Consider the following 25,821-nt stretch of genomic DNA (forward strand, 5'->3'; position numbering starts at 1 on the left):
ATGAATGTCGCGATTCCATGGATTGTTGTTTCGATTCTGGTGTGACGTAGGCCACCCACGTTTCGTCACCAGTAACAATTTGGTCTAAAAAATCTTCACCTTCACTGTGATACCGCTCAAGGAAAGTCAATGCACTGCCTAAACGTTGTGTTTAGGGCAAATCCGTCAACATTTTTGGAACCCAACGTGAACATAATTTCCGGTAATTCAAGTTCTCGGTAACAATGCGATACAAAACACTACGAGAATACTGAGGAAAGCAGTCGGACAATGATGAAATTGTAAAGCGTCTGTTTTCTCTCACCTTTTCGTCCACTTTCTGCACCAAATTTTCATTAACGACCGAAGGACGCCCACTCCGTTCTTCATCATGCACATTTGTGCGGCCATCTTTAAATGCTCTCACCCATTTCCTTACCGTTCCATCACTCATAATGTTTTGTCCGTAAACTTCAACGATCTCACGATGAATATCGATCGGTTTTACGCCTCTTGCACTAAGAAATCGTATAACAGTATATCGTATAAGTATACAATGAAGAATCAGATTGTAATGGCGTCAGTGCGTAGACAAGAGATGTACGTAACTAGCGCTCATGCGCGGAACGCCGACCGTAGCGCTAAAACATACACACACATAAACACGATAAAACATACTTAAAAGTTATTTTTAGAATATGGCTCTAGCTCACAAATGTATTGATGTACACACCTCCGAAAGTTTGACTGATGTAAATTCATTCGTATATCTATTGGTAATTTGTTAAAGAAACTTATGGCTGTATAATGTGTGCTACTTTCCAACAAAACAGAACGATGTTGTGGAAGCATAAAGTGATTGTCTCTGAATCTTGTTGAATAAACATGGTTAAATTGAAATTTATTAAATTCATAAATTTTGCTATGTAAATACATTATACACGAAAATATATACAGACCAGGAATTGTAAGAATATTGTTTTGTCTAAAGATGCCTCTATAAGAATCTCTAAATTTCATTTTATACATTATCCTAATAGCTCTTTTCTGAAGTAAGACGTAATATTAATCGACTGATCGATGAACGAACAGTTCAAATATCGACTTCTGGTTCTACTTTCGGTCACGTTGGGTGAAGAAAACCTGGAACTTGCAAAGTACAATTGCTTGGTTTAACATATGTGGGCAATTCTATGCACATCTTATATACCGTTAAATTTATTCTAAGAATGGTAGAGAATTTCTCCATTGTATCTTTGAGTTTATTTATCGCCGTAATATTTTACCCTAAAATTATTTAGTAAACATCGATAAACGTTTCGCAGCGTTCTTTTCCAGACGAGTTTTAAACATTTACGGTATCGTGCCTTCTTTGTACGCCTTAGGAAATAGCTCCCAAAAGACCATTAAAGAATCCCGATAAGAAAATTCTGGATAATTTGCAATAAATTAGATTCCCTTTCTTTTAAAAGTTCTGTAGGCTTTTGTGAAATTGCAGTCTTTTATTCGTTTGCATTATTGCCCTTAATTGAGCAGCCCCTGCCTCTAAATGTATTCCCCATCCCTCGAGATTTGATGTTTGAGTGGAGGTTGGGTATAAAAAGTCCGTTAAATAAATAATTCTACGTTAATTAAACCACGCTGTTATAGTTTTATGTATCCCTTAACGGTAATTAACTCATATCGCACTGGTTGTAATTCCTCGTCGAGGGATTATATCTCAATAATCTCTATTTGTACTATTCAGTTATTTACTTAGATAAATCTGTATTACGTTTGATTTGGGTTTGGTAATCATTGCTATAGCTGTTATGTTACAAGGTGGATGAATTCACACTTTGAGTACTTCGTATCTAGTAGATTCGCAGCGGCGTGTATAGTGTGCAAACACAAAAAACTTAAGAAAAATTGATTCAATTAGATTTTTCCCAAGGGTTTTCTTTATTTTGATTTAGATATAAAAAAAAGTTAATTTTAAAAAGTAAAATCATGAACCTTTTAATGAATAAGTAAGTTGTCAGAAAAGATTATTGAAAAGTAAAAATATGAAATTATACAGAATATGTTGACAGTCACATTCCTCAACTCCAACTCGTTATACCAAATATAATGCACACCCTCTATAGTGGAAACTGGAGGTGCGGAGGTTCGATGGAAATTGGAGACAATCCAGTGAACCTTCACTTAGGAACCTCCTAAGCTACCACTTAGGAAGAATCCGAGAAAAACAAACCACTATAAGAGGAAACCTACAACTCGTGCTTACTAACAGATGGGCCACACATTATCTAGAATTAAAGTACAAATAGCTGACATAAATGAGACAATAGTCGATGCTTACGAACAACGTTGTCATATGCAAAAATGGAAACGAAAAAAAAACTAATCCAACTTTGTGGAACAATCATGTGTCGAAACTCAAATCGAAGACTGCACAAGACTCTCTTTGTACAAGGAGATTAACTTATCCTTCTTCTTCTTCTTTTAATGTAGACATGACGCTGTTTGTTTTTCAATGTGCGTCCAGTAAGTTGTCGTTCCATCGTTTTCGGAATCTTCCTACTGATCGTCTTCCTATTGGAAAACCGTTTTTTTCGTCTTTACTACTGTATTTGTTGTCATTCGGCTTATATCATCGTTCCATTCTACTATTGTATTTATTACCCAATCTTGTATTACCTTGTATCGACGTCGTATCTTTGTACTTCTAGTTCTGTCCCATAGTGTTTTACCACCCATTTTTCTAAGCGTTTTCATCTCTGCCGTTTGTAACATTCTTTTTGTCCTGTCTGTCAGGTCGTGTTTCTGCTGCGTATGTCATTATTGGTCTGACGACTATGTTGTTAATTCCGCCTTTCATTTCTTTCCCGATATTTTTGTTTCTCCATATTGTTTCATTCAGGCAGTCTGTGGCTCTGTTTACTCTATTCACTTAATCTTCCACTTCCGTTTCGAGATTTCCATAGCTAGATAATGTGATTCCTAGATATTTATATTCCATCACTTGTTCTATTATCTGACCTTCCAGCTCCAATTTACATCTTAGTAAATTTGCTGTTGTAACCATGCATTTTGTCTATTTTGGAGAGATTAACATGTTAAATTCTCTGGCGGTTACATATATTAAATTGGTGCAGCATACGTTGTAAATCACCTTCACAATGAGAAAGTAGTATTGCGTCGTCTGTATTGCAAATTATTTTAAGTTGTTTTTCTTCCATCTGATATCCTTTTTTAGTTCTCCCTAGAATCTCCCTATTCTATCCCAGTGTCAGCTTCAATAGGGTCAGTTAGTTCTTCTTCTACTTTTACTTTTATTGTGTTGTTATAGTAGATATTTTCGATCGTCTTGATTATTCCTGGAGGCATCTCTCTTGCATATAATATGTACATAACGTTCTTTAATCTGGTCAAATGCCTTTTTAAGTTCCACAAAACATATATATGCCGGTTTTCTATATTCTGATGATTTCTCTTGCACTTGCCTCATTATTAAATTTAGCATCGTAAAACCTTGTTCCTCTGTAAGTGTTTTCATTTCATTCAGTTTATTTGTTATTACTTTGGCTGTTAATTTTAGTGTTGTGTTAAATAAATTAATTCCTCTGTAATTTTCCGGGTCCGATTTGTCTCCCTTTTGAAGAGAGGTATTAGGATGCTTGATCTCCATTCTTGAGAAATTCTGTTTTGTTCTATTACTTATTGGATTAGTTTTAATAGTTGTTTGGTCAATCTGATCCTCCGTACTTTCGGAATCCGTTCGTTCGGTATTCTGTCCCTCCCCTAATAATTTTTGATTTTTTAATTTCCTTAATGCTTCCTTTACCTCTCCCTCGTCAATATTTATTTCTTCGTTTGTCGTCACTTTTTTTGGTTCATTATTGTCACCTTTAGCAAATAGGGATCAAAATTAGTCTGCCCATTTTTCCTACTAAATTTGTTACGTTTTTATTAGTTCTCTGATCTCTTTTCTTTGTCCTCTAATCATTCTGCATAAGGAGATCAAAAGAGCTAAAAGGAACAACTTTAGAAAATACTGCAAATAAATCAACTCTTCTACTGCAGATAAACTACAAGTTGTGTCAAGAGGAAGACTTGAAAATGTCATGGCTCTGTGCAAGCCAGATAATACCGTCGCAGTGAATGAGGAAAGAACAACACCCTTACTTGAAACGTCGTCCCAGAAAGCGAACTTGTTCCTTAGAAATGGAACCAGGTTGGTTACTTAAATGATCAATCACATATATGCAGAAGCAGACAAATAAAGTGGTCAATGAATACCTTTCAGTAATAGAAATCCATAGGAATAAATGCAACCTCTCCAGACCTATTAGAAATGAGCCAAGATTGCGGATACAACATATCCAAAATCTATAAGACATATTATATTTTCACATTCGGTTTAAAAAAAGGAGTGAGAAATTACATCAACACAAAAACTCTGGTAAAGAGTTGCCAGCTTTGGTACAATTAATAATGACACAGAAGCTGCTTTCAGCACAATCGAAATAGTGGTATGTGCCTGTGAGGGGGGGGGGGACATTTAACAACACTTAAATAAACAATAATAATATTCTCACTCATTGTTTATAAACACATTAGAATATACACTTTAGTATATAGTTCTGAGACTTATGTCGTACTCGTTCGGCTGAAAAAAATTTACTGCACAGCTCTCAGAGTTTAGATTGTTTATTAACCCTAAATACATATTTTTGCTTTAAGTTAATAGTAAACGGTTGGTTTTCAATTTTCTGTCCGAAAAAATATTATCTATTCGTTGCTTAGATAGTTTATGTTCGCCTGGAGCTGATCTCACCGGAATATTATGTGCCAGCAGTACTTACAATATTAGATTACTACATCAAATCACTCAGGTTGAGGGGAGCAGGGTTCAATGTAGTCTCGCTGGATGCATCGAATGCCTTCGATTCAATGTCACATGATTGTGTCCTTAGAATACTGAGAATAAAAGATGGCTGCTGAGACTGTTGAAAGAATGACACTAAGGGTATTCTTAAATCCAAGAGTATGCTTTTTCCAGTAGATATGCCAGTAAGGGAAAAATACCTGTTGGAAGACCTAAAAAGAGATGGGAAGACGAAGTCGATGAGGATGCCAGGAACTGCCTGGGAACGCGTTCATGGAAAAGAACAGCGGTAAATCGAGATGATTGGAGAAACCTGTTGAAGGAGGCCAAGACGCGATTTAGGCTGTAGTGCCATTGGATGGATGTTGGATGGATGCCAGTAAGAGCTAGCTTTTTCGAAAAGCAAACGGTTGGACAGACCCAAGATTTTGTAAAGACAGTCCAGCTACGTACGAACAATATACTGACTTCTTTAATACCATTAAATGCCAGTAGAACAAAGAAGACTCTGTGCTGACTGCAATAGGTTGAAATCCATATCCGACGTATTGAAACAGTGTCCAGGGGTATACGGTGAAAAATCAGAATAAATATTGAATTCACCAAAAATATAGAACACTGTAGTTCAAAAGGATGGTCAGTGAAAATGAAACCGTTGTCATCAGGATGGACAACATCGTTCTCTATCACGATGAAGCAATCCTGGTAGGAGATGTACAGGTTAGTTAGAAGGGCACTAATTTCACACATAGAGAATCATACAGAATCAAGAAAAAGAGTATGGTTACAAGATGTTTAGAAAGGCTGTCGCTGCACGTTGGCCAGGAAAGAACATAATGATATATCCGATAATTCTGAGTGCTCAGTGCAAAAAAGCTGAATGTGCAGTCCTGCCTCAAACTACTGGCTCATAAAGTAATGTAATGTATTTTAATAATTTGAACTAATATATTTTGAATGGAACTTGTATATATTTTTATCTGCACATTTCTACATTTTTATATTTTATACATTTTCAATTATGCTCCTTTCAGTGTACAGTATAGGATCATTTAGTTTAAATTAATACTTTATGTTAAAACAAAACAACGTGTACATGTCTTTGCTAATAAAGATTATTCATATAACCAACAATTCGGAACATGACATAGTGGCCGCAGCTACGTTCCTAACCGTCACAATTACACCATGTTCAACAGACGAATTAAATAACCAGAAAACCACACCACAACTGACGTATAATACGAGGAGATTTGTGTCTAATAAATCTCTAAGTTTAACAGCATCTTACCTATCGGATGCATGGTACAGGACTACAATTGTTGCCTAAGCGATGTTCCAGAGAACTGGCAAACTCTGAGAGATAATAATCTTAATTTTTGTACGGCATGGGCGCAATGAGTGTCTGATAAAATTCCGTCTTACCTCGTGATAATAAAATGCACTCGAAAATAAAAACAGCTAGCCAAGAAGATGCCTCAGAAGTAAGTGAGTTGTCTGAGTATAAAATTAAAAAAAAAACGAGCAGAGATGCAACCTTGGTCGCAGACTCCGTCTCTGATTAAAATAGGTCTTAATGGTCCCCAATTATGGTTCTACCGAAGTAAATCGTCTATGGAATGTTAGCAGAGAGCTTATATACCAGAACTGATGAAGTCCCGAGGATATAGATAAGATTTGAAGGAATATGTACAATTAGAAGTATTAATAATAAGCCAGTTGGTTACAATACGATCGCTGAATAACAGACAATTTTCAGAGAAAAAGAAAGAATGGAATCGCAAAAGCCAAAATAAGAAAACCAAAATTTGCTAATTTATATACTTTTCCTCAACTTATATCAGTAATCACACTTCTGATTGAAATTTTATTATCGCGCAAACTTTAATATTATATCATAATGAAACTCTAAAATGTTTTCCACTACGATCTTTCCATATTATTGTTATTTTAAGCTTACATGCTGATGTAAATTGTTGTGCATGTTATACATTTTTAATAATATTTTCACTCTTAACATACTTCACTTGAAATATTAATCCATAAACCAATCAAAACCAAATTTTGTGAATTTCGTTATGCAAAAAGGATATCAGCCAGAATATGTTACATATAATACTCAGATTGTCAGGATTATGGTAATAATTCAACTGGAGACACGATAAAGCAGATTGAAGACTATAATAATACGAGAAATATGTGAAAATCGACCGGACACTTTATGACCATGTCTAGACATCTTGATGTATTTTATGAGTACTTTACCACCCAAAGACTTCGTATACGAGGGATTTGTGTAGATATATACAAGTTGGTTTGTTGACTTGTTGATTTAAAAATTAATATATCCACTTCTAACGTATTTACTTCATAGTTGCTAGAGTTACTCAAAAAACGTCACCATCATCCTAATAAAGAACGATTTTTAAACCATAAAAATATAAGATGAAGTAATTCATATCAATATAACCCAGTTCTTCCTGATGGGCACTACTCGTAACTACTTAGATTTTTTCATAGCTGAGTTATAGCCGCGGTCATTCCCGTATTACCGATAGAATAACTTAATGGAAGACAACCTTTACCAAATATCAATTTTATTGTGTTGGGGAATTATACTGTGATATTTATTTAACAAAATAAGTTCTATCGCATTACTTAAATATCCAGCGAACAGTTTTTGTTCGAATCGTTAATGTTTTTAAGTTATGCACGATATAGTAGTATTAGTGGTAATAAAAGAACAACAGTAATAAAAGAAAAAATATGTTATTTCAATAGGTCTTAAAGAATAAACTCATAAGCGTCCTGACATTAATTTATAATTATGTTTATGATATTTAATTGTGATACGTAATGAATGAAAATATGCAAAATATTTAAAGGTATAGACAATCCGTTCCTTAAATACTGATTTACCAATACGTACAATATAACGATCAAAGAAAAATCTATCAACATGACCAAATGACAAAGGTGTCCTCAACATGCCATAACCAGCAGGTGGGTTTGAGATTTGATGAGGAAAGGGCTGTTGTTTCGAAATGTTTCATGTATATATAAGCTACTACGAGAGAGAGAGAGAGGGGAGATTCCCATGTGGCACCTTTAATTTGGCAATAGAAATGATTTTGGAATGAAAAGTATGTATTAGACATGCAGTGTTTTATAAGAGATAATGCATCTTCGGGGATTTGATGTTTAGAGTCCAACATGGAAATGGTTTCATCATCAGAAATGTTGGTGGATATAGAAACAATGTCAAAACTAACTAGTATATCTGAGGGTAAAACAGGATGTTTTTTAGAAAATCAAGGACGAGGCGTTCTCGGCTAATGGTTGTAAAGATAAGGCGAGATGTTTGGCCAATTTTGGAATTGGGCAGTCGTATGCACTGACGATGGGTTTTAGGGGCAGATTGGGCTTATGGCCTTTTGGCAGGCGGTATATTCTTAGAAAACGGGATGATTTTTCTTTGGGTATAAAAGATTTTTTGTAGAGTAGACTTATTTATAATCCATTTGGTCGTTTTTTCTACATAGGTCCTCTTTGTCTCATTAATAAGTATTTGTATTACTGTTTATATATTACTGTTTCATATCAGAGACATACACCAACTTTGGCTGATCGGATGCTTATCACTTTATTCTAGTGTTTCACCTGGGTCTACGGATTGTGCCTGTCAAGATTGGGATAAAGAATATCAATGACATAAAGAATGACTCCTTTATCTAAATAAGATAAAACCAATGTAGTCTAGAGTCCCATGTCAGGATTGTGAATTGTCCTACATCAGAAAAACTGGTCGTTCCTTGAAAGGATGCCTTATTTCTCAAAGACGTGATATCAATTGTTCAAAACACACGTGTGCCTTATTAACACACGTTTTATCAACAAACCATCAGGCTGATTTTGAGAGTACAAAGATTTTAGCTACTGAAAATAATTATTTTAAAAGAACTTTCCTTAAGATGTGTCACATTCTCAAACAGCCTTCAACTATGAATATTCGTAATGATATTAACCATCTCAGTGAAATGTATCATTCACTCACTTTGCACAAGAAGTAGAGTTGGGGTTTTCACCAATATTGTTAGATTATGTATTAGAATGTTTTTAACACTGAAAATTTTCTCTTTTCCTCAAGCAAGATAGCATTAAAATAAACCATTTTTTGTTGTTTGGATGAGTACAATACTTAAATTGATGAATGTGTATCACGGTCTTCAATTTGTAAACATTCTAGTGATTTTACATAATCACTAGTTTGATTACACCTCTTTATTATATAACACAATATATTAAAAATTATTACCTTATTTATTGGATGATAGACGGAGTAATATTTTTAAAATATTATTAATTTGTTAATTTAAAATCACGCAATTTATAAAATTTTCAATCGTATACTCGTACATCCAATTTGTAGAACAGCATACACTACCAATTTTCAATTTTCGCGGCATCTGTCATCTCTCCCCACCTGTTGAGTTTTTGATTTCCCTTCTGCGTCCGTTTCTCTACGTACAAGTTGTTGGAATGCTACAATGCCACAACAGTGTGAGACACGTTCAATTCTCATTTGGTTCACATACAGATTTGCTCCAGTTATGTTTTCCTTGCTGATGATCATTAGCTTGATTTTGCTGGTGTTTATATCTAGTCCATATTTTCTACTTGTTTCCGTTATTTTGTTCATTAAATTTTGCAGCCCTTCTGTGGTATTGGAAAACACTATTGTATCATCTGCATACTCCAGGTTATTGAGCTTGACTCCAGTTTTGAGATGCCTTTATCAATATCTTTTAGAGCCTCTTCAAAAAGGTACTCCGAGTACAGATTTAATATCAGTGGTGAAATTATGCACCCCTGTCTCACTCCCCTTAATATTTTGACCTGATCTGTATATTTTCCATCTATTCGGAGTACCGCTGATTGATTCCAATACAGATTGGCTATTATTTTTAAGTCTATCACACCATCATTTCATCTCAATCTTTGTCTATCCCTAGTCCTATTTCCTACTGGCGTCGCTAATAGGGTTGGTCTGTGTGGGTAATTTTCATTTGCTCTTGACACATGTCCGGTTATATTTCTACCATTTATTATTTCTATTTATTTTTAGTATAATAGCTCGAAATTATATCGCCATCTCCAAATACCATTCTTGCAGTATCCTTTGTTTTACTTCTTAAGATGTGGCATTATGACTTGTTATGCGGGAATCCAGGTAGGTAAACTTGTTTGCAACCTTAAAATTAAGCTGTAATTTCAAAAAGTTGAAATATAAAGCAAATATCATACGAAATGTTTCATAAAAATATGAAACGGTTCATAAATATAGAAACCCTGAGCTTTTCCACTTGCAAGACTGTGAAATCTAAACCAAACATACTCTCAATAACGTTAATAATAATAATGTGCTCTCTGAATGAACCAATTGTTGTATACCCATATATTGTTTACCAAAACAATTTCTTTTGTATGCCACCCCTATTTGACATTTAATTTTATGACTATTTTGACGGTAATAGTGTTATAACCGTTACAAACATAAATACTATTAACAAAAATGTCATCGATACGAACTCCAATCCAATAGCTACAAGTATATGTCTCGGAGTAATTAGGTTGAGAAAATGATCGATAGGGGTGCTTTTGTTTTATTTCTAGAAGTGGCGTGCTCACTAAATCGTGAAGTAGTTGATACGACAGAGATGGAGTGGAAAATTTTGTGAGATAAAACATTTCTAGTACTTTTGTTAATTCTAAAAAAGTGTTTCTACTATAAGACATCTAATAAGGACAACGATTCGATTAAGAGATAGTTTACTTTATTATCAAAATATCCGATATACAGTACGGATTGATAACTATCAATAAGTATGTTCTAATCTTGAGTGAAATAGACATGTAATTTCCACAGTCATTACAGCTAAACAAAACAAAGTAGAGAAAAACAACACTATGAGTAGAGATGGTATGAACAGAATGTCGAAAAAAAAATAGCTATTTTCTAAAATTACAATATATTTGATGGTCTACTACTACGGATTATACTACTACTACTACGGATTATACTACTACTACTACTACTACTACTAATATACTACTACTCACATTCGTATAGTTCACAATGTAAAACAATTTCGAACCGAGACAAAAAGTACAAAAATATTCATCTATTAACCGAGTTCAAAAAATGAGTTAAAGCAAGGAAATCATAAAAAAAAGCAAACACGAATCCTGGCAGAAATACATATCTAGAATACACAGCAGCACAAATATATCATCGATTTGGAAAAAGTTCAAAAAATAACAGTACAGAAAACTTAGCATTAAATTGTCTAAAGTCTAGAAAATAAAAGAACGTTATTAACTGACCCACAGGACCTATAAATGAACTAGATGATCCCTATTAAATATTCTCATCCCGCCAAAATTACAAACAACAGGAGGAGGCAGTACTTATTACAATTTCCAACGAACTCAATCCTATCAATACACCTCTTAGTTATGGGGAGTTTCAAGAAGCATTTAATAGCATGAAAGACACTTCCACCAGGTTCAGACGATGTATAAATACAATTTATTAAAAACTGTCCATAGAAGCAGAAGAGTTTCTGATACAAATTTTTAATATTATTTGGCCACAAAAATCATTTCCAAAAATCTGAAAAAATGCCATTGGTATCCCTGTTATTAAACCAAATAAGGATAAATTACAACCAGTATCATATCGTCCTATACCTTTCATTAACATGTTCTGCATGTAAACTTATGGAAAAAAATAGTCAACAAAAGATTGGAACCTTGGATATGTGAAACCTAGAACACAATGATCAACTTACCGTCGAACAAGCTGGCTTTATACCAGGCAGATCTACAAACGACAACATTTTAGATCTGAAAAACGCTAGAAGAGCTTTTAGAAACATTCAAAATATGTATGGCAATTTACTTTGACATACTAAACCACTTGTTCAAGTAAGACTATATATAGAGATGACCTACAGATTCTTTACATCAGAGGCAAGAACATTAATCGTATGGCGTTAATATTACAAGAACACTTAAATAGACTAGCAAAATTTATCCTTAAGTAGATCTAATTACTCCTATTTCGATCACACAGTATACTATATAGATGCGTCTAAAACTAAAATGAGATTATAATAAGAGATTTTCAAACATACAATTCCAGATACTGTAACAAACACCGTATTCACCAGATTTGGCACCTAGCGACTTCTATCTGTTTTAATACTTAACAAAATTTATGCATTGAAAGCATTTTTCGCCAAATGATTAGATCATAACAGCTGTGGAAGCATATTTCGCAGCCCTTCTAGATTCTCACTTCAGGATGGAATTCATCCTGAAAAATTCAAAATACTGCAAATGGAAAATTTCAAGTGAAAGAAACTTAAAAAGGAACGAGGTCCTTACGAGAAGAAATATTCAGCAGTACTGAGTAACATAAAAATTAGATATAGAAGATAATAATTTTTATGTACGTGTGGATGAAAAAATTGGTTCTTCTGGCCGTTACATCGCACATTTATTAATTGGGGCTATTAAAAATGAGCAAGCTTGTAAATCGCATTTATAAAGATTAGCTGTTTAATTACAATATCAATACAATATTAAGGCCATGTAATCACCACTAACTTTGAAGAACACACTTTGCTCAACCATAGCATAGAATAGCGAGTAAAATGATAACCTAACCTCCAAAACATGACAAAATACCATAATAACATCCTGGACAAAATGATATTTTAATAAATTAAGTTTGTGGATTCTACGTATGTGATGTCGTTATGTTTTAACATTTTACTACTCTAACTACATATATGCTGACAAATACATCCATAACTAAATAAAAGTAGAGAAAAACTTCTACCTACATACACATTACTATATGGTATATTTTCATACAATATATACATACATATTCCCATATTTAAGTTAATGGGTTCCTTGAGGGTTGTGGTGATCTACAGAATTTTCTACATTAGAAGAGCCTTTTTTTGTGACTGATATGTGAGTTGTAACTCTGTTATATAAGTTAAGTTTCAAAACGTTTTAATGTAGTTCTTGTAGAGTTTGTAGTTCTTGTTAAAAAGTCCCACCAGTGCTCAATACTTTGGAGAGGCAGCGGACGATTGTACCGATGGTACCTGCTTGAATGCGGTCTCGATAACGGCGTTATCTAACTGCCCCACGAACTACCTGGGCCCATTAATCCCAAGTACTTGCTGCCCCATCGCCAAAAAAAGTTGGGGATTAAGTCTTAATGACCAGCAATTCCAAATTTGGTTATAGTTGAAATTAAGAATATAAATATTTTCAGTTATTCACTTCAGTTGCAAGTATTACGGTTTAGTTTTATTCGTTAGTGTTTAACTTTTAAATGGCGAATTTAACGACTATGTTTAGTCAAAGGGGAGAACTTTTATTAATAATTAATGAATATAAATATTCAAAGGCCCATGTCTCCAAAGATGGAAAAGTTAGATGGCGATTCATCAAAAAAGGGTGTCAACAAAAAGTGTACCCAAAGGAAGGTGATGAAAATTACGTTATTCTTGAAAAAGCATCGGTGGAGCATAATGATGCTCCAGATATCCACGTTGACCGGCAAATTTTTAGTAATTCTACAGAGGAAAGCTGTAGAAGATATATGTGAAAGACCTTTAAAGATTGTCCACAAGGAATTGAGGAAGGAAAATTTCAGCAATTTACCGCTGACGACGAAAGACATTTCTTGCGTTCGAAGAAATATTTATGCTGCAAGAAGAAAATCCACACCATCATTGCCCAAGTCACAGGAAGAAGTTCTACAAGTTTTAGTGAACTTAAATTTAAAAACAAATACAGGTGAAAACTTTTTATTATCTACGAAAAATAATTCCACAATTTTTAGTTGTTTCACAAATCTTTACTTTTTGTGTAATGTAGATTCTTTGTATGTAGATGGAACTTTTCAATACTGTTCTAAATGTTTTTGTCAGATGTTTACTCTACATGGCTACAAAAATGGTTTTTATGTTCCTCTAGTATTTTGTTTGTTAACAAATAAATCACAGCAATCCTACAAAAGTACTTTTAATACATTAATAACAATATGTACAGATTTGAATTTAAATTTCAAACCGAAGCAAATAATTTCTGGTTTTGAAATAGCAATTCAAAACGCAGCCAAGTTAGTGTGGCCCGACATTATTATTTTTTGTTGCAAATTTCATTTAACACAAAATTGGTCCAAAAAATTGAAAATTTAGGTTTGTCCTCGGAATATAAAAATCAAACTGTTATTGGAAAATATTTAAAATTGTTTGTTATTTAGATCCAAATGATGTTGGTGACTTTTTTTCTCATGAATTTTTAATATTATGAAGGTGACAGAGTTTTGCAATTTTGTGATTACCTAGTTGATAATTATTTAACGGAAGATTCAACATTTACACCTTACATGTGGGCTTCAAATTCATCATCTCTTATATTTACTACAAACGTATGTGAATCATGTCACTCGAAATTTAACGAACGTTTTTATAAATCACATCCTGACATATTTTTTGCTGACATATGGGTCAGAAACATGGACCATCTCCAAAACAGACGCAAATCTTCTGCTCGTCTTCGAAAGGAAGATACTAAGAAGAATAATGGGCGCATTCTGTGAGAATGCTATTTGGAGAAGGCGATATAATTTCGAATTGTACGAGAAGTATAAAAAAATAGTAAATGGTAGAGATGTAATATCCTTCATAAAAATAGGTAGGCTTAGATGGGCTGGACATGTGTCAAGAGCAAATGAAAATTACCCACCCAGACGAACTCTATTATCGGTCCCAGTGGGAAATAGGAGTAGAGGCAGACCACGACTGATATGGAGGGACGGTGTGGACGAGGACGCAAGGAAAATCGGCGCGGCAAACTGGCAACGGTTGGCGATGAACAGAAACGACTGGCGAAATAGACTGGGGAAGGTCAAGGCTCAACTATAGCTGTAGCACCACTGATGATGATGATCCTGACATATTTAAATTTTCAGACATTTTGTTAAATTTTCAAGCAGAAGTATATGTGAAAATTAGAACTGCACATAGATTCGAAAAAAAAACTTGATAAAACGGCAAAAAGATATGTTGATTTTATTGAAAATAGGCTAAATGAATATTACGTTAATCAAAACATTACTAAATTAGACTTCATTAAGTCAGTTTGCAATTAGTATGCAGCTAACTTTTAAAATCTAAAATATAGTGTTCACTCTTAGTTATTTTAATCACTAATCAAACATTAGAATTAAGCATTGTTATTGTTTAACTGTATTTTTTGTTATTGTATATAAGTTAATGTAGATTTATAAATAAACTTTATTCGATTATATTGTTATGGTTTCATTATTTAATCATTTAAAATTTTCGCTCATGCTTTGGGAATTGGGTTCCTTTTTGAATACAATAAAGTAAAATAAAAACTATATATGTTCACAAAAATATTATCTATTATATTATTATAAGTACCTAGGTAGCGTGGGGCAGTTCGTAGTCGCCTTTAATCCTACTATAAAACTGAACCCATTAAAATCTAGGTAGCGTGGAGGAGTTCGTAGTCGCCCCTCGATAAAGGGTCCTTTAAGCTATGGGCACGATTGCGCCGGCAGCAGATTTAATCCTTACATCACAATAATTATTAGTTACGTTATAATTAGCTTTAATCTAATTAATTAGGTGTATATATCTCAGTCGGTAAGTGTAAGTGTATATTCTTGGAATAAATTCTAATATTTTATTTCTATTTTTAATTATATAACCTAACCTAACTCGTCAACAAATGAGTTACGATACGGCGGTACAGTCGCACAAGGAAGACATTACGATGTTACGTGACCATAGGAAGCGGTGAAAACTACATTACACAAATATTTTAACTTCAATACCCGGATCCTCAATCACCCAGAAAAACGATTAGGAATGATTATTGTTGGGGCTGATATTTCTGTTAATATTTACATCTTCATATTACATAAAAAGGAAAATATTCGAAAAATTATTTTAGAAAAATTGTCTTTCGGTACGATGATAAAATTATATTATTAACAAGCGGGTCCTTGACCTTTGTTTGTTTTCTTAAACCTCACTATTGACAATGTTTTGTATGTCACTGTCATTTAAATAGTTAATTTCGATTTCCGGCATCTGAACTCAGTGACTGGCTTCTGCAGAGCAAAACTTAATTGATTGCTGTTTCGAGTAGGGAACTATTATATACGACCATTATACGACAGTTAAATCTGTAAACATCGACATTATTGGCATTTATTTTAATACTTTTAAGTATGCAATATTATGCACACCCGACCTTTGCTTAGTGATGAGGTTATATAGCAAGTACTAAGCAAAGTAAATAATTTTAACCCCATTTTTAACACATTTTTCCTAACTTAGTAGGATTACTTACTTTTCAAGTTCACTAAAGATTGTCTGATAAAACCGAAAACGTTCGTTCTTCACAAAAATCCACTACCGTAATTCATTTGAATTCTTTTATTTAATTTTTAATTAAATATGTACCCATTACACACTTACTTCAACAAAAGAAGAGTCTCACAGAGAAGAATGGAATAGGAATAAACCTTACGAAACAAAATAAAAAACGAAGAGGTCAGAAGAAAAATCAAGGTGAGTGACGTCATCGAAAGGATAGCCCGACTAAAATGGAGATGGGCAGGATACATAGCTATAATGACGGATGGACGACGGATGAAAAGGTTATTAGAATGGAGACCAAGGGAAGTCAAGAGAAGTGTCGGTCGGACACCTACACGATGGGCTGACAATTTAAGAAGACAAAATAAAAACTGGATGAGAGTGGCGCAATATAGACAGGGTTGGAAATACGAGGAAGAGGCCAGTGTTCAGCAGTGGACTTTTGCGGCTGGGTGATGATAATACCTATTACAATCGAAGTTTTCATTTCAGTGTAAATTTTTTTAACTATTATGGTATACACCCCAACTCCCGACATCTATCCGGGAATGTGTATGTTTATATCAAGGGTAAAATAATACTTTCATCCTAATAAAGATTTAAATAATGATACCTGTAAACAAGCTTTCGTACGACAACTCCTTCCACGTACCGTTAAAACGACAAAGTTTGTCATTTATGTTTTTTTTTCCCGGTTTTTTATAGTGTTCTCCGCCTTCCGGTTCCCAGTTTCCAGCTACGTCGGTCATTCTATTCGCCAGGGTGAAGGTTTCTTTCCGACACTGCCTTCTGAATGCCGCCCAGCCAGGATTGTTTTGGCCTTCCTCTCTTCCTTCTTTCCCTTGGCGTCCATTTTAAAATTTGGTTTGGCAGCCTGTCGTCGTCCATTCTTTTCACATGACCATACCAGATCAGTTGTCTCCTTTGAATTTCATCAATGATGGTTGACTTGACTCCCATTATATTTCTGATATGGTCATTTTGTATTCTATCAAGCCTTGATTTTCTAGCTGATCTTCTCCAGAAGTCCATTTCCAATGCAAGTAGGCGTCGCTCAAGGGATTTAGTAAGTTGCCATGTTTCGCATCCGTAGAGCACTATACTTTTAAAGATGGAGGTAAAGAGGAGATGCTTTCTTTGATTTGATAGTTCTTTTGACCATAGCATCGGGTTTAGGCATCCTATTACCCTTTTTCCTTTCACGATTCTTTGCTCTATCTCTTTTTCGGTGCGCCCACTCTTGTTGATTGTTGTACCCAAATATATATATATTCCTCACAGTTCTCGATTGTTTCATGTTCGTTGACCATTAGATCTTCTACTTCATTCCTGATGCATAAGTATTGCGTTTTGTTTCTATTTACAGAGGCTCCATTCTTCATATGTTTTAAACAACCGTCTCTTCATGAATTCTAAATCTTCCTTGTCTGCTGCCACTACTACTTGGTCGTCCGCAAAATCATTTATGTGAGTTTTCATATTTCTAAACCTGTGTTGCCAAATTTCAAAACATAAACGGTAAAGTCCATGCATGCCACGTCGTTGCAGAAAATATAATAAACAAAATAAATATAAATCTTGTTACTTATATGCCTTAATCTTCCTTAAAATTTTTATCGTCGCATCTTTACCAAAGGTAACGTTGTTTATGTGGTGGTCATTAGATATAAATAAAACTTTTTTCTTAAGAAAATGGTGTCATTACTTTGTTTCCAAAGACTTTTAACAAGCTCTAGAGGCATTATCAAATCATACTTCCTGAAGTCAAGTTAAGTATACCTGATATACTTAAAAAAGTTAATTTAATTTATTTTTACGTAAGTAACATTAACAATAATTTATTTAAAAATGTGTGTTTTAATACCGACAAATATAGATAATAGGAGATTTCAAAAGTGCGCGTAGTTAATCCATAATAGATTTAAGCAATCGGATATCCCAAAAGTTCATCTACATATAATAGGTTAGTAACATAATAGGTTAGTTAAAGCTCGATACACATTGAATGCGCAGAAACCCCTGCTTGCTTGGTTCATATATAGTAAATAGAACTAGGTCGTTTTTAGGCAGAAATTCGTGTTATATCAGGAAATTTATCAACACAACATTCTAGATTAATTATACTGACATTCGACCGCAAACATACGCTCTACACACCGACTAAACTTGCTCATTTCAATCAATAGAGTAGTTATTTAAATTTAATCTCGCCGTAACTGTGTCAGTTTGATAACATAAGTTCGCTGCATTACTGACAACGCTAAACATTTAGTAATTAACTAAAGTCATTAATGAAGATGGCGGCGAACGCAAACAAAAACTGACCCGAGCCAATAAAACAGCGCTTATCATCACTAGCTGCGTTCCGGGCTGGTCTTCTGCAAATACGGATCCAAGGCATGCAGACTGCGGTTATGACTTTGATAGCGTTGATTGATTGGAAATCATTACTACAATAGACACTGATGTAGGTGATAGTTCCAAATTCGTCTGTGGATGTTTGTGGAAGCGTTAATCAATGTTTTCGGATGACGGCTTCGTTTGGGAGAATTGTAATAAATTGGTTTTTTGATTTAGATTGTGCGCTGAAAAATTTATGCTACGCCACGGCTATTAATATGTATGTGCAATCACAGCTACGCTTAATTTCGGAATTAAACAACACGAGTTGTAGTGAGTTATGACCGCAAAACCGATATTTCTCGAAACAGACTCTAGTGAATCAGACATAACAAATCAACGTTTGACTAAGATGAACTGTACAGCGAATCACAGAATGGCACGTAACGAAAATAGTTTATTTAAACAAAAATAATTCTACATCAACTACTGTGAATTATTAGCGGAACGTACAACACAAAATAAAATTTTTAAATTTTTTACAAAGTATATAATTTAAAGATCTTATTTTAAATATAAATATTTCAGTACTTGATTGAACTGACAGCTTAATAGATCGTTCATTTTGGTATGTCTTTTTTGGTAGGGTGTTTTTTATTCTTTCTGATTGATGTATATTTTGCATTCTTAAAGATTGTTGGGATTGATTGGGATATTGTAGTTGTTGCAGAAAGGGATGGGAAAAATAAATCACTTTTCGGGGAAAACTCATCAAAATGTAAGCTTTATTTTTGAAAATGTAAGCTTTATTTTTGTTTTTTTTTAGTTTCTAGCATTAAAACTAAGCAAGTTACGCTCAAAATAAAGTTGGCTCTTTTTTTTGGTAAAAACATCGTAAAAATCACCCTCTAATTAGTATCCTAAATAAAATTAATCGGAACCGCTTTATAATTTACTTTGTTTATGTACTATTTATATGATCTATAAGTTTGACCGGTTCAAAGTTCTTCGTTTTGAAAAATTTGGTTTTAACCCATTTATGCCCAGAGGGTCGATAACGAAGACTACACTATAATGCACAGCCTAAGTTTGGCGTGATTGGTCACAGCATAAGAGCTGTGGATTGGTCGGCATCTTCATCGGATTTTGAATTTTTCAGGTTATGTATCTCTCTGTTCAGAGCGTTTCAGAGCTGTCATATCAAAGGAATACATAACATAGATATGTTGATTAAGAAAATTAATCACATTATTTGTCCCTTATGTGAACAAGAAACTAATTTCAAAAGCCATGAGAACTTACGAAAACATCTTAAAGGGAACCACCAGGTGAGTATTGAATTAATAACTTTTGAATTTTCTAGTTTACAAGAATATGAGACATGGAAAGACATGCAGAAATTTGAGACAAGTTATACAATGAATAGAATTGTTAATAGAAATGAACAGAAGACATTATACTATGAGTGTAACAGAAGTAACATTAAAGGTAGGTACAATACTTTGTTACTTGTAATATTTAAAACTTATACTAATCTATATTTAGGATATAAGCCCAACTATAAAATTAGAACAGAGAAATCTGGTGGATCAGTTAAAATTAAAGGAGTGTGTCCCTCCAGGCTGATTTGCAAACTGAGAGATCAAGGACAAGTTTCAGTCAGTTATTGGAAAACACATGCTGGACATAAAGAGGAATTAAGAACCATGCATCTGGCAAAAGCAGAAGAAAAAATGATTGTAGAGAAGTTAATATCTGGGGTGCCATCCAGCAGAATTTTAGAAGATTCAAGAAAATTGGAAACACCAAAACTAGAAAGACTTGCAGTATTAACAAGTCAAGATCTCTCAAATTTGTCCAGGAAGTATAATACATATAAGAAACGAGATCAAAATGATATGGTAGCAACGGCTTTAAAGGTTCAGGAATGGAATGCTAACAACAAGAATTATGCTTTCTTATTCAAGAAGGAAGGTAAAGACCTATCATTTTTTTATGCCTACTACAATTATAATTAATCCTATTCCAATTTGACTTGTGTGAATTGTTATCACTTGACTCATGTAACAAACCTTACTCTTAGCAGAATCAACAATATACATTTTTAAATAATATATCTCGTAAGATTGTAGTCATTGGTTTTTTACATTAAAACTAATTTTGTAATGGAGGTGCTGATTTATTGGGCAAACTTACTAGTTTTTTATTTTACTAGACAACCATTTTTGGGTCTTAGTCTGTTAAAGAATACTTCTCCATTCTGATCTATTTCACACTTTGCTTTTCCAGTTTTTGATAAATATGATATGTTAAATAAGAAGTCAACACAACAAAAAAAATAGGACTAATGATTACCTGTTAAAAAATACAATAAAATTTCAGTCTCTTACCATTAATTTATTATCTTTAATTATCTCTAAACTATAAATTTTTTATTTTTATTAGGAGAACAACATGATGTACTTAAAAAAGAAGATTTTGCCTTAGGATTCATGAATTCTGTAATGGAAGATAAATTAAGAGAATTCCATAGCATAATTTGTATGGATGGTACACATGGCACGAACAAGAGGGGAATGGATTTAACAGTGGTGCTTATTAAAGATGACAGAAATACAGGATTTCCAGTTGCATTCTTACTGTCAAACCGATTGGACCAAGTAGTTCAAGAAGTTTTTTTAGGTATGTATTATATGAGTAGTGACAATTTATGACTGGTAAGTAAAAATAATTTTTAAAAACTTTTAGGTGCTCTCAAGAATAGAATGCAAACTGGAATTCATGCAGAACATTTTATGAGTGATGACGATAAAAAATATTATAATGCATGAGTGAAGATTATGGGCAACCAACCAAAGAGGCTTTTATGTACATGGCACGTTGTGAAAAATTGGAACATTCAAGGGAAGAATAAAATAAAAGATCCAATTTTGAAGAAACAGATGAAAACTGAGATGAAAAGAATTATTAATGAAACGGATGAAGATAGATTTATGGAGTTATGCAATAGATATATAATCAAATTACAAGAGGCAAATGAGATAGATTTTTTTAATTATCTGGCATGGTAAATAAGTATATGAAATCATACATTTTAAGTCATCCTTAAGTCTATTTTTTTTTGTAGGTATTACTTTCAGAATGAAGAGAGAATCAAAATGTGGGCTCATTATTACAGAAAAAATTCAGGAATCAATACAAACATGGCGATAGAATCTTTCAACAACCTATTGAAGACCAACCACCTTAGGAGAAGTGCTGGGGTAACAATTGAAAAGTTATTGGACACAATAGATGATCTAGTTGACATTAAAATGTGGAAGAGGATTATAGACATCGAAAGACCAAATGCGAACAATTATCAAGATAGGGTTATAGCAAAAGCACACAAAATGGCAGAAACGATGAAAAACAAAGTGGAGGTTAAGAAAAATTAGAAGGAATATGGTCAATTTCAGGTAAAGTCATTTAGAGATCCTAATAAATTATATAATGTAAATATAAGGTAAGTATGTGAAAATGAATGTAAGACATTGTATTGTAGAGTATGTAAAATTTGTATTCATCGCTATCAGTGTGAGTGTGCTGAATATGTGGTGAGGAATATCTTGTGTAAGCATGTGCACTTGGTAAGAATGCACGAGGAGCGCGAGGGAACTAACTCTGTTTTAGATGATGCTGCAAGGTGTTTGGCAGAAACTTCAATTATCAAATCAAGGCATCAAGAGGAAATTAATGAGTTTGTCAGAGGGAAGGTAGAACAGACAAATGTGATCCAGGAAAACACCAGACGATGTCTTCAAAATGAAAACTTCAAAAATGTCATAGACAGCTTACATGACTTAGATGATGAAACTTATACACAATTACATGACAAATTTATGAGAGACGTTCAAGAAGCAAGACGTAAGGTGAAGAAAGAATTTCAGGAAACCCCTAAGGATATTACAAAGAAGCGAAAAATGGAAAAGCAGGAATATTTTCCTTCCAATAAAAAAAGAAACTGATTAAAAATTAAATTTGAACCATTCTTGTAGCTCACTTTATAGGCTTATTTACCTATTGCAAATTGCCTTTTGCATTAATTAGTCTTAGATGTCATAACTAACGACCTTCTTTTACAGATTCTTAGTTCTAAGACTAATTAACACTTTATTTTCAGATTCTTAGTATTAAGATATCTAACCCCTTTCTTTGCAGATTCTTAGTTATAATACTAATCAACTTTTATTGCAGATTCTTACTTGTAATAAACATTTTATTGTATTTTAATAAAGGTATTTTTCCCGCTAGCTAGGGTTCATATATAACCTTTATGTCCACGGACCGTGATCCCTATATGCTCCGGTCCAACATAGCTATGGATAGTGCGACTGGACCACCTTCCCTCATTCCCGAGGGTCAAATCCACACCCGACAATTAGTAATATATGTAGTAAAATTTCATAAAATATATGTATAAATGCTTAGTTTAGGCCTGAATTTTAAAGCTGTGTTAAGTAATGATGTTATAATGATGTTATATTTGTATGCTTTTATATTAGAATTGCATTTTTAAATCTGGATGTACTGGGCCCTAGGCGAGGTTTAGAGGGGTTTTCCTTCGCCATTGCATCAATAACGGCCCCCCCCCCCCCTTTGATTTCCCAGATTTTTAATAAAGAATAAAGACATTTTAAACATAGCTGTTTAGTGTTTTATTTGGTTTGCAATAGTTATTTCCAGTAAACCTCTGCTTCATTTTGTTAACAATGACAATTTTTCATAGTACTCGATTCACAATATATATCTTTTTATTATCCTACATTTGTGGTGAAATCTAATATAATTCAGTGTTCTAAAAAAATGAAAATGGATAAATGTCAATTTGGATTTATGCAAGGAGGCAGGTCTACATCAGCAATTTTTATTATAAAACAGCTAATTTAACAATTTAGAGTGAAAGAGATAGACTTGCGAATAGTATTATTAATCTTGAGAAAGCACATTATGAAGTTATCAGAAACCTACTGTGGCAGAGATTTAGTAGGAAAGGAGTGCCGGCTGAATGTGTGAGTGGAGTATGAGCAAGTAACAACTATAATAGTGTTAGAACTACTATATATAGTTAGAATAACTATTATAGTGTTAGAACTATACAATTGTAGGTGAAACTGGCCAATTTTGTGTGAAAATAGGGCTTCATCCAGGTTTCGCCCATATTTATTCTCATTTGTGCTGGATTAGATAACAACTGAACCTCTTGGTATAGAGTAGCGGAGACAAGTCCTAATGAAAAATGATTAAAATTAAGTTGGATACAAACAAAATATTTAGAATATTCTTTTAAATATGATATTCAATTCCAGATAGAGTAGTTGGCTTGAATAGACAAGAACTCACAAAAGATGATAATTTCGGCTTTTAGGATCGGTATTACCGTTTTATTTATCATACTCAATTAAAGATAAAGGAAAGAGGCAAATTGAATGATGTGTGATAAAAAAGGTACGAAGAAAACTAAAAGGTAATTGTGTAGGACTGCTTTTAGACCAGCTATGATGTATGGTACTGAATGTAGGGCAGTAAAAAAGGGGATGAACAGAAATTGCATGTTTTGAAAAACCATAATCTCAGAGAAAAAGCGGAGAGGTACTTAGTCCCTGGAAGAGAACAGAAAAGTTTACAGGAAAATAATTAGAGAAGCCGATCCCACATAGAGAAAGCTAACGAGAATAATAATGTTAATGAATGTTCTAGAAATAAAAATAATAAGAAGAACCTCTAAATCTTAATAAAAAAATTACCTAATCAAAAAAAATTAAAACAATATCTATATATCTAATAAAAAAGCATCACTAGCATATCAAAATAAAAAAACACAAGTCAGAAATTAATTTTACCTACATAATCTCAAAAGAAAAAATAATTACATTTCTAATAAAACTGTAATAGCCAGCTTAATCCTAAAATGTGAATATCATCCGCTTTGTACCAATACCACAGTAGATTGGTACTCTGCTAATAAATTTTTTAGCGATATACTGTGTCACATTACCTCAATTGTCATTTTAAAAAACATGAAACCCGCCAATTTTTAAATTGGGACCCACCCACCAACCAATCACGCCAAACCTAGGCTGTGCATTATAGTGTAGTCTCGATAACGATCCATTGCACTAAGGCCGATGCCGCACTGTAGGATGCTAGATGGTGGCTTGGAGGGTGGATTTTAAAGGTAGATGATGGAGGGTCGCTGCATCCTGGAAGCAGTGAAAAGAGTGAAATGAAGTCAGAAGTCAGTATCCAACTGACTGCTGAGGAGACATCCTGCTTCTCTCTAAAGTTGCGAAAAAAATGTTACTATCTTCGGTAATTATAATGGCAAATAATGTAAAAAAAATCGTGGGTGCATACTTACAACTTGAGGCGGCAATAGGACGGAGAATTCGTGAGAGCCTACAAAAAAGTACGACAACACTCTGACACATTTTATTTGTATTTAATGAAAATTGCAAAGAACTTCAACGAATTTCAGAGAAGCTATATCAGCAGAAGAACGACCTGTCATCACTGTGAGATAAGTTGTATTTTACAGTTAAACGTTGAAAAAAATAAAAAAATAATTCTTTTCTTGTATGTAGGCTTTAAAAATCTGTTTATTTTCTGTAATCTTCCTTGTGGTCTGCCAATACTTCTTCGTCCATTTGGTGACTTATCTCGTGCTGTTCATACTATCCTATCCTCTGCCATGCTACTAATATATTCGTTCTACTTTTGTTTCCATTTTGTCACCCATCCATTTATGACTTCTAAATTGCATGCTTTTTTATGTTTTTGCTTCTCTCCCTATCCAACAGACTATTCCCTGAGATTCATCGAATCATTTTCATCTCTACTGTTTTTAGTAGTCGTCTTATTTTAGATGTGCCAGGTCTCGTCTCTGCCGTGTATGTCTAGCCTGTATAGGTGTAATTGCTGCTTTATAGATTCTTGCTTTTGTGTCTTGTTTTAGGTGTTTGTTCTTCCAGATTGTGCCATTAGAAGATTAAGAGAGAAAGAAAAAATTTTATCGAAAAAACATTAAAACGTAATCATTGAAAATAAACATTACAACATAAACACTAATATATTGATTTACAAGTTATG

The 25,821-nt window shown here is 33.6% G+C and overlaps 2 protein-coding genes across 3 annotated transcripts in view; one reads left to right on the top strand and one right to left on the bottom strand.

Annotated features, from left to right (window-relative positions):
- The window catches only part of LOC140439834 (protein O-mannosyl-transferase Tmtc3-like), a 636,225-nt gene that overhangs the window by 548,443 nt on the left and 61,961 nt on the right, over positions 1–25,821 (bottom strand). The window lies entirely within an intron of this gene.
- LOC140439835 (uncharacterized) lies at positions 19,923–21,567 on the top strand. Of its 2 annotated transcripts, XM_072529989.1 has the most exons (4): positions 19,923–20,181; positions 20,239–20,667; positions 21,139–21,375; positions 21,442–21,564. In XM_072529989.1, exons 1-4 carry the CDS (start codon positions 20,085–20,087, stop codon positions 21,522–21,524), a joined length of 846 nt encoding a protein of 281 aa, XP_072386090.1. In that variant the 5' UTR covers positions 19,923–20,084; the 3' UTR covers positions 21,525–21,564. The 2 variants fall into 2 exon arrangements, with proteins under 2 accessions (XP_072386090.1, XP_072386089.1); XM_072529988.1 differs by having other exon boundaries at positions 19,923–20,667; positions 21,442–21,567.

Source organism: Diabrotica undecimpunctata, chromosome 4 (genome assembly GCF_040954645.1).
Source record: "Diabrotica undecimpunctata isolate CICGRU chromosome 4, icDiaUnde3, whole genome shotgun sequence".
In the NCBI taxonomy this organism is placed as follows: Eukaryota; Metazoa; Arthropoda; class Insecta; order Coleoptera; family Chrysomelidae; genus Diabrotica; species Diabrotica undecimpunctata.